Below are 18,367 nucleotides of genomic sequence, written 5' to 3' on the forward strand. Positions count from 1 at the left end.
ATCACATATAAGTTTTTACTATTTCTTTTCCGTATGGGTAGAGATAAGGCTGAGGTATGGAAATTACTGGGGAAAAAAACCCTGTTGTCTGATGAGCTGATTAATAAAAATTTGACATTTTTGTCAAAGTCTGGAGGAGGCCAGGAGAGAAGTACGATTATACAAACTCTGGTTTGCGCTTTATATACTACACTTTTCCAACTAAATATACAGAAATGAGTTGTGGCCAAAGATGTTTAGACAGTACCAGGATCTATTGCACATTGCCCATTTTGTGCACATTAATAGCGGTGCAATTGTTTTAAATAAACTATAATTCCCAACAAACAGGAACAGTTCCTGCTGAAGATTAAAGCGTATACCTGTATACACTGGTTGCTTTGTGCACCACCTGCCATGTCCATTTTTGCTTGTTGTTACAGTGCTGGTAATTGCTGCAGTTTTCTCCTGAACGAGTAATAAAAACAAAAACAAATGCACGGTTATTACGTGTACCATAAAAGCACTATTCAGTTAATTATCTTAAAACAATACAAATCTTTACATCATCAAGGCTGGAGATCAAACATTAAGCGATCTCCTGCTGTGGTGCTGAGAAGAGCGCCAATAAACAGTCAGACTGTGTGCACACATTAATATGACAGGCTGGTTGCAGAAAGAAACGTTTTCTTCGCAGACTCATATATAATCTGACACAATCACCACTGTTCAAAGCATGCACATTGAAAAAGCATGACTATTGTGCTTCTACTGAAGCACTGTAGTGTGATGAGATTGCTTAAAGTTTTAAGTTTTGACATGTGTTAAATAACACAAATGTAAAAAAACTTTTATTGTTAGTAAAGAAGAAACAGAAGAAGAAACAGGTTGACAGCAACGGCGGTGGTTCTCCTTTGTTTACATACCAATGCTCACTATCCGTTTACAGTGTCATGTAGCACAATTACATTTTAATTCGGTGGAAAATTAAAAACGGCTCATCAAATATGAACATTTGGTTGGATTGCCTTTGGTTTATAGTATTTTAGGGAAAATGGTGAGACCCCAGAGACAATGGAGATTAAATAGGGTGACCAACCGTCCTCTTTTTTTTGTGCACTTGTTGACTTGTAAAACCTATATGACAGTTTTTATTTTACCGTTCATTAACCACACAGAGAAGGCATAGTTTAAATATGTTAAAGTTTTCTTTAAGTAAACAGTATTATTAAAGTTCTTTATGACTGGCACAAGTGTCCTCTTTTTTTGGAAATCAAAATATGGCCACCCTAGGTTAAATAACCCAACTTTGCTTAAATTAAACCAAAGAAAATAAATAAAAATGTGGCGACCATGGCAGTGATGCAGTAGTTTGTGGTGACTTTAGCAGACAGACGAGCAGAGACGCCGACACCTGAAGAAATCACTTGGATGAGCGACGTTTCTCACACTGAAAATGCTACGAATCAACTTTGTGGACTTTCCTTAATTGGATAATTGAGCGCTCACAAGACCTGCTGCAAGAGCCGATGTCTCCCCTGCACCAGCAAAGCTTTCTTTGCTTATGTACTAAAGGAGATATTGAAAATGTTTCCACACTGCATGATGTTTAGCAAGAGGAAACTTATCTGTTACGAGGATGAATCCCAGAGGGCTTGATTACTCGCCAGTGCTCTGTCTCCACACAAAGCGCAGATGGTAACTGATCTCAGAGCAGTGGAACCTGAGCCAGCCAGCAGCAGCTTGTCTGATTTATCAACAATACACAACCACAAACATTTGTCGGTCTCTCAGCTTGCCAACCCACATCCCCATGAAATTAACGGGTGCTACATATTTCAGTGGGGTTCAAGTCAAGCAGAGTCCAGCGTGCTTCTGCAGAGAACAGCCACTGAAGCCACAAGATAGCAGTAATTTAAAGGATGGATGCAAACAAGGGAAAATCTTTAGAATGGAACAGTGTTAGGGATTAAAACCTTGGTAAGACTTGTACCTTTTGCCTTAGACAAACACAACCGTGTTGCAGGGACACGATACTTTCTTGTGTATGATGTATAAAACAGTGCAGTTTATTTCTCATCAAACAAATTCAAACCTGCATAGATCATTAGTATTAAAGTGAAGTGGACACCAAACTCAAAAACTGCCAGTCTATTTCAGTTTTTGGGCTCCAGGTTTGCATTCATGTTGCACATATATAAACATTATGCTTCCTTGCTGGTCTCAGATGAGCTGGGGAGGTCTGACAACTCAAAGATTCAAAATTCACACCATCAATAATAATTATCAACAGTCTGGTGTTTGACATGGAAAATGCTATTTTGTTGCAGTATTGTGGACGATCATGGCAGAAAAATTGTCAGTACAGATGAACCCTATTCCACTCTTAATATGTCTGTGGCTCCTTAAGCTCCATAAAAAGTCACAGTTTGGTATATTTCTTGGCTAATAATATGCTATACATTACAGCTTACATGAAAAGCACACTTCAAATAACCCTCCTCAATCTCAGACAGACAGGATCTTGAGATATAAAAAGAAAGAAAACCACTGATCTATAGCACCACTAGTGGTCAAAAGCATATACAACGGCCTTTAAACTCCTCTCCTTTAGCTGAACACAACTTCCCCCTATAAACATTAAGAAATACTCCATCTTATACATAAAGTTGTTTTTTTAACAAATAAAGATCAAATACAGAACAACAAATCTTTTTAATTAAATATTAAAAATGAACAATAAGGAGCTACTTGGCACTGCTCTAAGGCAGCGGTCCCCAACCTTTTTTGCACCACGGACCGGTTTATGCCCGACAATATTTTCACGGACCGGCCTTTAAGTTGTCGCGGATAAATACAACGAAATAAAACTAGTACCGGTACCGAAAAAAAGAAGATTTATTCATAACACACCTGAAAAGACCCAGGAAAACCGAGTTAACGATAAAAATGATAACAAAATAACGCTGAAAACCGATAAAAACCCTGAAAACCATACATTTCACACCTGAGCCTCAACTCTCGCGGCCCGGTACCAAACGACTCACGTGTCCGAGGCCCGGGGGTTGGGGACCGCTGCTCTAAGGCAAACAGTAGTAACTTACAAAGCAGTCATAACTCAAAGCAATTTAAAGACTAAAAACTAAAAAACACTTGTTGGACAAAGTTGCAAATTTCACACACCTACTGTCTCTGCTACAATAGAAGCATCAATGCAAAAAAAACCCAAACAAACAAACAAAAAAAAAAACAAACCTTAAAAATAGCAGATAAGATAAATACAAATTTTGGGAAAACATTATTTTGACAAATTTCCTTTAAAAGCCATAAAAAGTGCTATTGGTCACATTCTCCAAATAAGAGATTGCTGCAATGACTGAACTCATTTTGAATCAGAGTCCGATATAAAAACACAACAACTTAATTATTTGGTTAAAAATATTAGATGGATTTTTTTTCCTGAAAAATCTAAAAAAACCCCCAAAAACCCAGAAACATCAATTCTATTAAATTCTCTCAGGAAAGGTCAGTGAGGAGAAAGTGATGGAGAGTAGAGTCATCCACACCATCCTCTGCATGTTCCTGCAGTCTTTTGGTTCAGACAGTCCTTCAGTCCTGGTCTTGTTTCGGTTTAATTGACAGGCACCCCGAACATCCACCGAGTCCCTTCTCCTTTGTGTTGTAGTCAAAGCGAGGCAGAACAAGAACGCTGCCATCTGGATCGCCCTTACAGGCGCCACTGGTGGCTTCAGCCAGCGCTCTCTCCTCTTCCACAGACATGATGCTTTTCACCAAGCATGTGATGGCAGCGTCGATGTTGGTGTTGTCCTGGGGAGAGAAAGAGAGAGAGATAGGATGAAGCTGAAGGGTTGAAGAAGTTTCGATGGAGGTAGAAATAGTGAAATGTCTTAACAGTAAAATCCACCATATTGTCCATTTAAGTATTTAAGGGTTGTCTTTAGGCGCTTAATCACTCAGGAAAAACTTGGACGAATGACTAAAACTCGTCTTGTTTGGATTTAAAAGAGCTCTGGGTAATGACCCAAAGAAAGAGATAATGGACACAAGCAGCAGGAACAAGCTTTCTCTGAAGGGTGGCTGGGCTCAGCTTATTGATAGAGTTAGGAACTTGGTCATTTCATTTTGGTCAAAGGGAGCCAGCTAAGTGAGCCACTTCCTGTATGTCCCGGGGTAGACTTAGGACACACTGATGTCCTAGGTCTACCCCAGGACCGGCTTGGGAATGTCTCAGTGCTTTGTCTCTAAGAGCTGGAGGAGGTGGCTGAGGACAGGGAGGTTTGGGCATCTCTGCGCACATGTCTGCAGAGTCCAGAACAGCTGGAAAAGGGTGCATTTTCAATAGAATGGTGACCTACTGGGAACCACAGCTTCAACTTCATTTTGTCCTAAATTTGCTTTGCATGATTTACAGTTGCCTTGGTGCAGCAAAGATTATCTAACAAGGAAGAGACACATTAGCAGTCACAAAGAAAACACAGATATACTTCCTGCAGACCCGAACAACAACAACAACAAACAATGCAAAGATGTGCAATAGAGAACGTGTTCATTTATGCCATCACCACGTGGCTTCTTTTTTTAAAACGCAGCTTTCTTGAGTTCGAGAGATACCGCTTACCCAGTACGTTTTCTGTTCACAACTTTCCCTCTAACAGTACAAAATCCTACAACTACCATAACAAACACTATTGTGGGTTAAATCAGTCTACACAAAATCATGTGATTGCTTTAACAAGTTGCCACACTGTTCCTCTTATGCCAACTCATTTTGTTATTATTTATTACCAATTTGCTTTTTTTGAGTTTGTATTGCAGCCCTTTAGCAGCAATTCCTATTTTCTTGTGCGTGTTGTGAACTGTAGGGGGATGAAATATTTCTGTATGCTCGTTCATTTAATGGCAATAAAGATCTTCTCGTTCTAATCATTTAACTCCTTTCTCTTTCAGACCACCGTCTCTTTAAGGCAACTTTTTTCTGATTGGGTGCCCACTGGAAACAAAGGGTTTGAACAGCAGGGGGTGGAGCTTATGTGTGCCTGTGATGACCGTATTAGGGATTTCAGCTATTGCTGATGTTGAGTAAAAGAGTAAACAAACATTAAAATGGAGCATTCACGGTTGTCTGAATCCTGAGCTTTTGGCACGTACACTGAAACTTCATTACCTGAAACTCTGATAATCTTTAATGGGAGCAGCTACAGCTGAACATCTATATTAATCATTTTTCCATCGTAAAGGTGAAATATTTCAAATATTAACGTCTTTAAATAACTGATCAAATATTCTTTTTGTCTACAACATCTACTAAAAAAGGAAACTCACTAAAGTCTACTAGAGCGCTCCTCATTTCCTGAGGTGGTGTGTGTGTGTGTCTCAACTTGTTTCTGTTATGTAACGGGTAAAAAGAGGACATGAGGCTTTGAAGGTTCTGTAAGGTGAAGAATGAAAAGCTGTGCTTCCAGCCTTCCACCTTTAATTTAAATAAATTGGATCAACAGATGAGCCACAGTAAGCGCCGTGTTCTCACTTTTTTTTCCTTTTAAGATTTAACTGAATTCCAAGTTTTTCTGTTGGTACTTTTAGCCGATACGAACTAATTGAATTCTGCGAGTTGGCAGCTACGAGAGCCAGCTGTGACTGAATCATGAAAACTTATATAACTGGATATTATGTGAACATGGCATTCACTATAACCTGATGTACCTAACTTCTTTTCTTCTAACAGCCTAGAAGAAGACATGCTTTATATTTGTAAGGGGCCAGTATGTAAATGAGACGGTGCTGACAACACTGTTTTCAACCCTGTACCCTCTGGGTGTCATCACCCCAGGTCAGACTGTGGGCTTTTGAAGCTTTGGGGTTGAATTGTTTCTTTGGTTGATAGATAATTTTTTAATCCCAATTGTTCAATTGTTACAGCAGCACATGCGTATTAAGCTTAATATTTTCTAGAGTATTTTAGTATTTTGTTTTTTCTTAATTAATTAAATATATTCCTCAGTTTTATTCATTCTGAATGTTTCCTGGATAACACAGCGAAGTTCTTCTAATTGTCGGTGGTTCTCCGTTTAGTTACAGTTCTCACTTCTTGTTTTATATTAATAGTTGTCTTGTCTCTAGAGTGTGTTTAGTTTTACTTCCCCTTCTGTCTCATTGTCTTAGATTACTGTCACCTGCCTCTTGTCACCCTTGCGAATACATAACAGTCTTCCTCTTAGTCTTTGTTAGCTTCCTCTATGCGCATTTTCCACTAAGTTTTGGATCGTGTTTGTGTTTCTGGTGGACTTTTCTGGTGGAAATTCAACAATACAAAATAAAGCTTTACCTAAAACCAACCTCCATTTGGGTTCCAAACACTCATTTGATTCATGACACCAGGGCTAAGAAAAAATGAAGCCATCGCAGGCGTGCTACATGCTGCAGTTCCTCTAGTGGCCACTTGAGGCTGCCTCTAAAAGCGAGTCGGTCCCCATTGACTCCCATGGTAAAATGCACATGCGTGCAGCAGAAATAAACATTTTTACAGCCTTACATTACTAGCTGCCTACAACATTTTTTAAATTTCTCATTCAGTATTTATTGGTCAAAAAACAAAATTTTCCCCTGGATACAAACTTTGGTGACCGTTAAGTTACAAATGGGGACATACGCTGATCGTGACATGTGAAACAAATGCAAACAGAGAACGTGACATCAGATTTGCAGGCGAGTGATGAATATGGAAATCTGAAGAATTGGGATATAAGAAAACATTTTTTTCCTTTCTTTTTAAAAAAAACTTGATCATAATCATCAGAATGATAATGAGAATAATAACTGTATATGTGATGATAATCATACAAAGTTTTGTTAAGATTGGCACACCAGTTGTGGAAGCGATACACACAGACATATATACACATGCTAAACTATAAGCATTACAGTAAGACAGGGGGTGTGGCTTGTTTATTGTGACCAAATCTAACACCCATTAAATGCTGACAGGAAGACAGAAACAGAAAATAATCTCATCTTGCCTTGGCAGAGGTTTCATACCAGTCGACAAATCCGTACTCTTTGGAGAAGTTCTCCAGTTTGGGCAGCTTGGGGCACAAACCATGACGCCGCTGGTCACATTTGTTGGCCAACAGAACAGCTGGAACTGGCCTCCCATTGCTGAGGGCAACCTAATGAATCCCAGAGGAAGATGGAAAAAGAAATGCAATGAAAATTTACGAAAATAATTCATGATGAAGCAACAAAGACCTGTCGAAGCTTCCAGTAGATGAGCCTCAATTTGAAGTGCTTCACTGTAATCTGCAGTTTGTGAAGGGATACAGCAGCATCAAGTGATGGCATCTGTCTGTTATGTTATGCCTATTTATTTATCTATATTGATATCAGAGAGGCATCAGGCTTGTAATACAGTGATAAAAAAAATAAATACTGATTTGGCTATCTATTACATAGTTGATAGGCAGAGGGCACTGAGAGTAAGATGACAATATAAAACGGATTGCTTGCAGGGATGGGCCTCTGTCTGCAGCCCCTGCTGAGCATTACAGTTTCAGCTCAATGTTTCAATGTTAAGCTGTAATGTATGCAAATGTGCTTTTCGTCAATCTTACAGCCCTCAAAGCATAATTTATATTTGTTAAGAAGAAGCTCTAAGCCTCACCGAAGATCTTTGAACATAGTTAGCATCAAGCTGGAAAAACACTGTCGGTAATAAAGGAGACATTTCTCACAAGGAAACACACATATGCACACACTATATATAGCCTTGACTTGTGGTCTTTGTTTTATACTTGTTTTTCTTCTCCTTAATGTCTTTATTGAGGTCTCTTCTTTTTCAGTGAAAAGTATTTTAAAAATAAGATTAAAAAAAGAAATACACCTCCAAATATAACTCTTTAACTGCTGGATGTGTAAAAGAAAACAAAACAACTTCACTTTTGTGTAAAGTACTTCTACTGCTTTGAAGTGGCAAATGAAATCAGTCAGTCAGTCAGCTGTCTGTCATTTGATACTAAGCTGACAGTAAGCTGGTCATTTGAGGACTGCTTCCTCATGACCAAACTGGAAAATAGCCCAGATTAGCAAACGGGGATTCTGGGGATTAGAGGAAATCAAGAAAAAACTAAATAAAAAATGAACACACAAAAATGTACAAAAGTTTATTTCCCATTATTTTTAGATCTTGAATACATATATTATCAAAACATATATATCGTAACAAAATGATATGTGTAGAATACAACTGTCTTTATCCCACCTGCTGCGTTCTCCCTGACATTGCTGAGTCACAAACTAGGCTAGCTATCCTGAATACAGTACTTCCAAAATGAATTAAACAAGGAAAAGTGAGGTAAAAAACAAAACAAAAAAAACCTCCACCACCAACAACAGGAAAACAGAAAAGGGGATGCACAACTATTGAGAAACCACTTTTTTTTTTTTTGGCTAAATCAGGATGAAAACACAACATTTAACTTTAAGCAGTGGCTTTCCACCAACGCAAACAAGGCAGGCAATTGTTCAGTAAAATATAAAAATAGACATCAATTAAAGCCAAAGTAAAGTGACCACTCTTCTATCTCAGACAGTGCTCTGTCATAAAGCTTCTCCTGTCGCTTGTTTGCATCTATCGTTTAAATTGTTGACATCTTGTTGGCACAGTTGACCACAGTCTCTGGAAGCAGGCTCAACTCTGCTTGGCTTAGGTTCCACTGAAATATGAAATATGCAGTGCATCAGTTTTACAGGCATAGGTATCCTGCCAACAATGGCTAGAGGTTTTCAAGCTGCGAGACAAAGCACATGCATACTGTGGAGAAATGTTGGTCTTTCACTTTGACCTGATATGCTGCCTCTAACTCTGCTTTCACTGATCTAAGATCAGTTACAATCTGCAAAGTGAAATAGAACCAAGACTAGCAAGTAAACAAGCTTCTGTGATTTATCATCTTAAGTTAAAAGAAAAACATGAAAAAATTTTTTTTCTTATTTATTTTTCATATAATATAAGCTTCTAGTGAAGCTATAAGGTGCCTTTTTTTAAGTAAGGTCTCTCCAGTGTGCATGATTGTGCGCATTCCTGTATCACATGTTTAATTATTAGAGAAAGAGGAAACAAAGCCTAGTGACTTGATCTGGGCTTGTCCGTTTAACCTGTTGAGCATGAGCCCCCAAACAAACCATTAGTTATGCTAGACTCTGGTTAATAAACTACATTAAGATTATGTACAACCCAAATTCCAAAAAGTAGGGATGCTGTGTAACAAGATTTGCTTATTGTGAATCCGGTGGCAGCAACATGTCTCGAAAAAGTTGGGATGTGTGCAGCAAAAGACTAGAAAGGAAGAGCTGAAGGAATATTTTGCAGCTAATTAGGTTTGCTGCCAACAGGTTGGTCACATGATTGAGTAGAAAAAAGAGGCAGAGTTTTTCAGAAGTAAATATGAGCAGAGGTTCATGGGTTTTTCTTTGTTTTGCTGTTGTTTTTATTAACATTTTAAAATGTTCCAACTTTTTCAGAAAGTCTGATTTACTTCAATCCTACAACAATATTAGATTTTTCACCCTGATTCATGCATATTTATTTGCCTCAGCCCCAAGTCTGTAGATTTTTATTCAGAGCAAAGAAATACATTTCTTAAAACTTTTTAAACTGCACTCATTTCCTCCTTCACAAAATCCTTGTGGTGGGGCGTGGCTTGCTGTGCCATGCAGGGAGGGCGGACGCACCTGCGTGGCATCCGCAAACATGCCCGCTGACTACAACAAGTGCGAGTGGTGGTGTATTGTGGTGTGATGCATCTGCGGCTGACAGCTGAGAGCTGCAGCCGCGGTCAATAAAGATGGCTCAAAACTATGACCTGTGGACTCAACGTGCCTTATTCCCACTAGGGCTGCCACGATTAGTCGATTAGTCACGATTACGACTAATTTAATAGTCGACACGTCGTTTGAAGCTTTGTAAGATCCCAAAAGATACAGGGATAAGTAGTAGGATTTAAGAATGTAATAATGGACTGAAAAAGAAGATGGCAGCACTGCATGTCCAGGGATGCCCGCTGCCATTAAACCCCAAAGAAGAAGAAGCAGTGTCCGGTTTCATAGCTGTGTCCAAATTTAGCGGCCGCATCCTTCGGAGGCCGCATTTGTAGGCCAATTACGTTACAGCAACACGGCGAAGCATGCCCAAATTCGAAGACTCCCCCAAACAAATGCGTCCTTCATTTCTCCAGTTATGAAGGATGGGTCGGGTGTATGCTTCGTGGCCCAAACAATCCCAGAATTCATAGCGCGGCCCAGCCAATTCCAGTTTTCAACAATGGCGGCAGCTAGTTAGTTTTAATATATTTTTTTTTCTCTTTTTTTTTTTTAAATGTTAAACTTTATTAAGAAACCGTATACAGAACATGTATACAATCAGAACAAAATTAACATATGCCAGGGGGTGTAATACAAAGAATTACATACATTCAAATAATTTGTAATTACTACAAATAGTAATAGTTTTCATAGCCTTTTTGTTAAGTGATCCACTAATCAATTTTATGTAACATAAAACATAATTATAGTAATGTTTAAAATTAGGTTTTTTGTTACTGTATTTGCATTTGTGAAAATAAAATTTAGCTAAGATAACTAACAAGTTTAGTTAGTTTTAATATTACTCTTATAGGGCTTTGGAGCGTGATGTCACGGGGGTGGGCGTGGAAAGGATTTTGGCCTGATGCGCCATTTTCCCGGTCCAAACAAAGCGCAAGCGACAAAGGAGCGAAAGCACACACAACAGCCATGGTTCGTACTTGCTGCGTGGTCAGCTGCAATGTTCGATCGCACAACCGGCAAGAGAATAAGCTTAAAAAGGGTTTGTCTTTTTATTCTTTCCCAACCTGGAAGCAACATAAGGCAGCTCATATAGCGGACCTTACCAAACGAAGGCATCTAGCCTGGATAGCAGCCGTGAGACGAGCTGGTATCCAGTTCGCTTCCATGTCCAGATATCACTTAACTTACCGGACAATTTCATTCCGGTAAGTTCTATATATGTTCATATCACTCTTTATAGCTTAATAATATGATCGTTGGTGGTCTCGGAGGTTATAGAAATTGCGAACAAACATCGAATGGAGTGACTTTGCAGACATACGTGCTATGTAACGATTTGCTAATTCTTTCTCACAACTTTTGGGAAGCCTGCCTATGAAATGGCTGTAATATCTTGCCCGATTATCAATGTGGTAGTTTGCATCAACTTTACAATTGTGGGCACATAATATGACAACGAGATTTTAGCAGTTCATTGATAAATGTATAACATCAACTGTGGTAGGGGGTGAACCATGGCCATTACACTAGATGCACTCCAGCGATTTGTAATTACAAAACTGGTTCGCAGTGTAAGCGCTTACTCCACAAACAAGATATGTGAAGATATCGGGGTAGGACAGTGGCGGTAAGTCGTCTGGGTCTTTATTCCACTGCCATATTTCATATGGGTCCACATTTGCGATGCACTCTGGACGTAATAGGTCTCTATACCATCCGTTTTCTTTTGAGCTGCTTTTAAGCATGTTTCTTGTCGTCGTTGTTCCAACACACTGTGTTTGTTTTGATTTATGGACCCGGAAAATGGCACCGCGCTCCCACAATACATTGCGACGTGACGTCAACTCCTAAGCCCTATTATTCTTTCTGCTTCACAAAATAAACTTTTAACATATTTTCAGGCGAGAATGTAGCTGTGCAAACTTCAAATATCTGCTCGGTTTATCAAGACACCACATATCTGCAAAAGCGCTCCGACGTTTTCAGAGACGTCTGTTACCCACCAGCTCGACAGCTAGAGGGTTCAAGGGTCACTAGAGCCGGTGAGAACACCGGACTCCCAGCACATCATTTTCAACCCCCCCGCGGTGTTTCGCTACTCAGGTTGAACATGATATGCACTCAGATAATTTAAAAATGTTATTGTTTGGCTTTTTTCAGTGTTTTATTTGTTCCTCAGTAAATCGGTTTGGCTGAGATTAAAGTTATAGTTTTACACAGCTGAATAAACGTCAAACAGAGAACTGATTAAACAGAAGTGTGAGATGGGAGAGAATTTACTCCAGTGTCCTGTTATACTTTACATGGAAAGAACAGACGGCCGAGTTTATTAAACTCCACCGAGACAATCTGCAAATTTCGTTAAACTTTAATAAACTATCATCTTGTCTTTATTTTTAGTTAGCACATACTGTACCTTAAACACTTAAAGCTGTAAGCTAATGATAGTTATCTAAGAGCAGATGCTGCTGGTGCAATAAGCTGTAGTTTTACGTCCAATAGACGCATGATCTGATTAGTCGACTAATCGCAAAAATAATCGGTGACTAGTCGACTATCAAAATAATCGTTTGTGGCAGCCCTAATTCCCACCACACTCCTCTTCTCAATTCTCCACCTCCTTCATCTCTGATTTTTTACCTTTGAGTCCAGGTCTCCTTTCCATTTAAGGATGGCCTGAAACGTGGACAGCCGGGTCATGTCGAAGACGACGAGCGCACCCACGGCCTCTCTGTAGTACACACGGGTCATGTTGCCATATCGTTCCTGCCCTTTTTAAAGAAAACAGAAGACAAACCCAGGCCAATGTTAATTTACAGAAGAGACTTTTTTAAAAAAAAATTTAAAGCAGAAAAATAGAAAAAAAAGGAGAGAAGAACGGGAGCAACGGTGAACAGACAACGCTGCTTCTGTAAGAAAGCACACAGCGCCAAAAAAGACAAAGCAGAGGGAGGTACATAAACAAATATACAATTTTGCTATGTGTTCGCAGCATATGATAGGATATGAGTGACTGTGTGTTTGACACAGACCATACTTGAAAAATGAGTTTGAGAGATCGCAATGTTACAGACCCGCACCTAGCAGAGAGGTAGAAAGTGAGTAAAACTAGAGGGGAGAAATGTGACATGAGCCAGAGACCGTGCTTATCAATGCTTATCCCTAAAAGCCTTGGTCTCTAAGTTTTACGTAAAATTGAAAGGCAGTCTGCGCTGCCACGCAGCCCCGCCTACCTACCTCTGGGTAGTGCTCCTGCCTCCAAAGATCCTACATGTACGGTGATGTGTGGTGAGATGTGACTATGGTGTCATTAAAAAGGGAGAAACAGATGACCGCACATCACACCCAGCAAAGCCACTTGAATGGTCCAACCCGTCCTATTTGTGTGAGTGATGTGTTGTCAGAGGAAGCGGGGGAAGGAGAGGACTAGGCCTGGAGGAGAGAGCCAGCAAAGCACCCCCCATTTCGAGGAGGTGAGGAACAGCAGATCCGGGACTCATGTTGACTGGAACCCCACACAGAAGGCCAGCGCCCGTCTCCCCCACTGCAAAAAGTAGTCCAGCTGGATTTCTCAAAGCCCAGCACGAGCACCTCACTCAACCAACAATGAAGACAAAAAAGCACAACAGACCAGCCAGAGTCTGACATACGCCACAGCACCAAGCCATCTAAAGTGATGATAGCTTGGGTGATCACATCAGTTTCTGAGGGTCACACCATTAATACCAAAACTGGTCACTTTTCATAATAATAACTAACATCTTTGTCAGTATCAAACATTTAGCCCTAGTTTCCCAGCACAATAAGACACTTTTTTTTTTGTATACAGGAACTGCATATGTTCTTCTCACTGCTGACAGACACACACACTTGTTAAAAAAATGTTGCAAATGAGAGAAGCATGTGTGTGAACATTTAAGTCTCTATCCTGGAAACTAACTTGCTCCACATGATCCCAATATACCGGTGAATCAGCAGTGGAGCATCTGACACACACAGACACACAACCCTGCGCATGCGCCCAAACACCGAGCACACAAACTGTCTCCTAAAAGCAGATGGTACCTTTCCCTTTTTTTCTGCACACCATCTGATCAGTACTAATAGTATGAGGTCAAAGGTCAACACCACCAATGACCAATGTTTTCAGAATTTAAAATAAGCAAGTCCGGCAATCTAAAAACCAGGAGACCGTGTTCACTCAAAGGTAAATGTACACATGATCATTATTTTTTGTATATAACAGTTTATGTAAATAGACCAGAACATGTGTAATATCCTTTTATTTTTTGTTGTTGTGCTCCTACGAGACTGACATCGCTCTTGCATCCTATGTGTATAATGCGACAGGCAGAGTCAACACCACGTGAGAGCTCCACCCAACAGGCAGCTCATACACCCCTCTGCATTTAATCAGTGTTATCATTAATATCTAAATCTCTTCCACAGCGTGTCTTTTCCCCGCCTTCCCCCTCACCCCCAGCAGATGGCCGCCGGTCCCTGAGTCTGGTTCTGCTGGACATTTCTTCTTGTTAAAAGGGAGTTTTTCTTTCCTTCTGTTGCCAAAATGCTAGATCATGGGGGTGTCATCTGATTGTTGGCTCCTATGGATTGGAACCAGCATGGAAAGCAAACATGACAACTAAAAACAAAACAAAGACAACAACAATAATAACATCTGTCTATCACACACAACGCCTACTATGTTAAAGTAATAAACACCATGTTTTTTTGTGGGTGAGGGAAGTCGTGATGTCACCATATCAGAAACGAAAACACAAAAAGAAGACATTATAACTTATAAAAAAATGACTATACAGAGAGAACATCTATGTAAAAGCACTCTGTGAAGGCTGACCTAAAAAGAACGTACACCAACTCACATGTTTTATCTTGACATTTGTAACTATAAAACATTCAAATGGGAAAATGCAAAAACTTTGTGACTTGAAAACGCTCCTCGTGACCCTGAACAACCGGCTTCCCTATATTAAGAAAAGCCAGCACAGAACAGCTGTACGATCACCACATCCACACCGTGAGGACAACATGCCGGCTGTTTGTGTGACCGCAGCAGCTTCATTGTCGTTTAGCAGCAAGTCGTGACCTGCCTCGCTGCTAAAGTCCGCCTAGAAAACAGCCTCAGCCGGACCTTTTCATTTAAATGATAACTCTTATCAGCTGGCACGTCACTCAGCACACACAGTGTGTGTGTCTTTGTGTGTCTGTGTGTGTGAGAGGGAGACAGCAGTGAGACCGGAAAGAAAGGAGTTCCCAAAAAATCTAATTACATGCAATTAAAGAGACACATGGGAGGGTTTTATAAGCTGAATACAGAGAGCTTGTTATGTGCCTCTGCAGGAATGATGGCTGACCACATTTTTTTTTCAAGGCCACTTCTCAAATTGTGCAACATAATTGTTAGATGCATCAGCAAAAAGCAGCTGAAGAGTGTGAAAATGCAGATTACTGCACGTTTGTTCTGGGGTTTACTGCTTACTTGCATTGAGCACAGTACAGATGCATTTGCTTAACTTTGAGCGAGTTTGTTTATATGTATAGTGGTACTTAACTTTTACAAAGTACTTTCTAACAGATGCCTGACGCTGTCACATGTTGGCTTACTCTTGCAGCATCGGCATACGCCACAGCTCCAGGAGCAGCATACCACTGACCACTCTGTGATCTCCGAGCTTCTGGGAATTTACTCAACTTGACTTTAAGATTCTGTTACTTTTATGCTGCGTTATGCTTCTGATGTCAGAGGAAAGTGTCTCTAAATTCACAAGGGAAGTAAACACAGTTATCTCCCCCTCAACCATCTACAACATGACATGTTGCAGAACCAGAAGTGAAACATGTAATTCACCTAATAAATGTGTTTGAGGGACTCGTTGAAGATATCTGTACTTATTATGAATGGAAGACGTCTGCTTATAAAGAGTGCATCTTTGTACGGGAGTACGTTTTGACATTTGTGCCATTTTAAAAGAAAGAGTCTGACTGCGTGATAATCATGCAGGACAAAAAAAATGCACACTGCAAGTTTGGAAATATTCTAAGATTATTGATTAAGTAACAAAACCCATCTTCTTCTTCTGTTGTTACAATAGATAATCTGCATCCTCATCTATTACAATGATCCTCCTTCATCACATCCATGAAGCTCCTCTGTGGCCCTCCTGCTTTGTCCAGTATATCCAGTGTCCCTCTCCTGCACATGTCCAAACCATCTCGGTCTTGTCTCTCTAACTGTGTCTCTGTCTTATACACATTGTTTACAGGCTTGAACTTTCCTAAAGATGTTTTTTTCCCTAGAATTTACCCAGAACAGGTGCACGTATCCATTGCAGTTCTATTAGACATCTTTAACCTGCCAACTTCCTCACATCCACACGAGGATGAGGAACAGGAAGAGGTGAGCAAGCTGGCAGGTTGAAGAATTTGTGTACCAGACTCTTCTTGGGTGCGACGGCAGCAACTAATGTCTTGTGTGTCCTGCCGTGTGCTGTGTTCAAGACACTCTACTGTAAGTAATCCTGACCCGACTGTCCCAAAATGACCCCCAAGCTTATGGATGAAGACGGCTGCACGTGACTATGACCCTCACACTGCTCTCTCTATCTCTATGTCATGTTTAGTCAGTGGTGGATGACGTGACGTGGTCAGTCCCTTTGCTTTCACTGCAGCAGTACGCCTTCAGATTCGTGGGCTCGTATTATTGGGTTACAAGTACTGATGCAGTTCTGAGTAAACATCAGTCTGCTGTTGCAGCTGGTGAAAGGGGAACTCGGCCAAGGTCATGTTTTCAGTGCTATTTGTCTGCATGCCTGTGGAGCAACAGGTTCTTCGGAGGATCTGTAAAGGAAGTCCTTATGAAATGCGGGTCCTGTATACGTTGCACATTACTGGTTACATCTTTCTATAGTCGCTGTAGGTCGAGCAACGCTATATTACAGATAATGCATGCAGCCCAACTCTCTTATTACCTCCTTACTTGTTGTCCGTACTTGCACTGGTCTCTATTTCTTGTTCTAACTGCACTTTGTGTGCACCATGGACCCTGAGCTTCATATTTTTGTCTCTCTGTGTACTTGTATGTGGCTGAGTTGACAGTAGAGTTCACTTTGGCATTACTGATATAGAGCTTTGACCTTTGAGCCTCGATGGACGTTTGAAGCTTGCATAATTCTGAGGGACACAGAGTCCCCCCCCCCCCTTTTTTTTTTAAAACACAACGCCACAAGGTGGAGTTAACTTTTTATTGGTTTGCTGAGGTCATTAGGAGCCGATTTTCATGCAACTTTGTAGCAACATGGTGCATACGCAAAGGAACAGCTCGATAAAATTTGGTGTGGATCTGACGTGTTTTGGAAAAATATCCAGATATTTACGTTGGGTTTGGTTGAGTGGAGAGTTGTCATCTGCATCTACTACTAAAAACCTTTCGTGATAGTGTTTCTTGAGTGGGTGAGTGAGTGAGCATTAACCTGTACAGCGGTGTGTCATTCCACCCACAAAACAATAACAGTATGGTTCACGTACCGGCGATGTCCCACAGCTGCAGCCTCACCACTGTTTTGTGGTCCCAGTTGAGCACTTTGAGTGCGAAGTCCACTCCGATGGTGGCCCGGTAATGCTGGGAGAACACCTGGTGGACGTAGCGCTTTATGATGGACGTTTTGCCAACTCCCAGGTCGCCGATCACCAAAACTTTGAGCAGGCGTTCGCGCTGCATGATTACTGAAGACCCCGGTTACGAATTCCGCGTGAACGAGACGTGCAAAAACTGCGAAGAGTGTCACGCTTTTAAATAGTGGATTCTCGCAGGAAAACAAACACCATCGAGAACTCCCCGAGAGCAACTTTGAAGCGCAATAAGGTTTTTAAAACAGGTTTTCGCAAATAAATAAAACAGAACGCGCTATTAAAGTAGATCAGGCGCAAATTACAACAAGTGCGCATATCTTAATGTTCATGTTAAAAGTTATAAATGAAAGCGAGTGTGCCCGAGAGCCGCAGATGCACAAGGGGAGGCGGCACAGGAGTGATCTCATGTAACAGTCCACAGCTGATGACTGCTGACCTCGATGACGTCCCGGGACGCTGGTGCTCACATTTCCGTGCCCGCTCTGTGTCCCGGCCAAACACCCACGAGCTGTTTCACAATTTAAACAGTGAAATGGAAAAGAAGAAGATCACGCTTTACGTAAAACTCTGATGAGATAAGGACGAGAAAAAACGAGGCGCTGTTATCTGATGAGTCTGCGGTCTGTGCGCGCTTCTGCAGCAGTTTGCTCTACTGCCACGACTTCAGAGAACAAACTGCGTTTCTGACAGCAGCTCACTGTCTTATAAAGTCACGCCCACATACTGTGTGTGTGTGTGTGTGTGTGTGCTTTTCAAACGCACAGCGCGCATATTAAACGCTGTGATGTGCAGAGGATGGACACACAAACAGGAACAGTTCTGAGGCACTCTGACACCTTCTTCGGTCTAAGTTTAGTTTCCTCTGCTGTCATTGTACTCGCCCTATCTGTTGGTCTTT

The 18,367-nt window shown here is 40.8% G+C and overlaps 1 protein-coding gene across 1 annotated transcript; it reads right to left on the reverse strand.

The window, feature by feature from the left end:
- Nucleotides 1-1,461: 1,461 nt before the first annotated feature.
- On the reverse strand, nucleotides 1,462-18,143 carry LOC146579759 (ras-related protein Rab-38). The gene is made up of 4 exons (XM_085264769.1): nucleotides 17,365-18,143; nucleotides 12,460-12,590; nucleotides 7,017-7,166; nucleotides 1,462-3,807 (listed from the first exon to the last, which is right to left on the reverse strand). The coding sequence occupies exons 1-4, from the start codon at nucleotides 17,555-17,557 to the stop codon at nucleotides 3,589-3,591; spliced, it is 693 nt and encodes a 230-aa protein (XP_085120895.1). The 5' UTR covers nucleotides 17,558-18,143; the 3' UTR covers nucleotides 1,462-3,588.
- Nucleotides 18,144-18,367: the final 224 nt, after the last annotated feature.

The sequence above is a fragment of the Mchenga conophoros genome, linkage group LG3 (genome assembly GCF_057382185.1).
Source record: "Mchenga conophoros isolate Kocher_MC1m ecotype Shallow Benthic linkage group LG3, M_conophoros_male_GT1.1, whole genome shotgun sequence".
In the NCBI taxonomy this organism is placed as follows: domain Eukaryota; kingdom Metazoa; phylum Chordata; class Actinopteri; order Cichliformes; family Cichlidae; genus Mchenga; species Mchenga conophoros.

Coding starts and splice junctions, on each gene's coding strand:
- LOC146579759 (XM_085264769.1), bottom strand. CDS start 17,557: ATGCAGCGCGAACGCCTGCTCAAAGTTTTGGTGATCGGCGACCTGGGA. Junction 12,591..17,364: donor GCAGCTGTGGGACATCGCCG/GTACGTGAACCA, acceptor TTCTTTAAAAAG/GGCAGGAACGATATGGCAAC. Junction 7,167..12,459: donor AAGGAGACCTGGACTCAAAG/GTAAAAAATCAG, acceptor GGGATTCATTAG/GTTGCCCTCAGCAATGGGAG.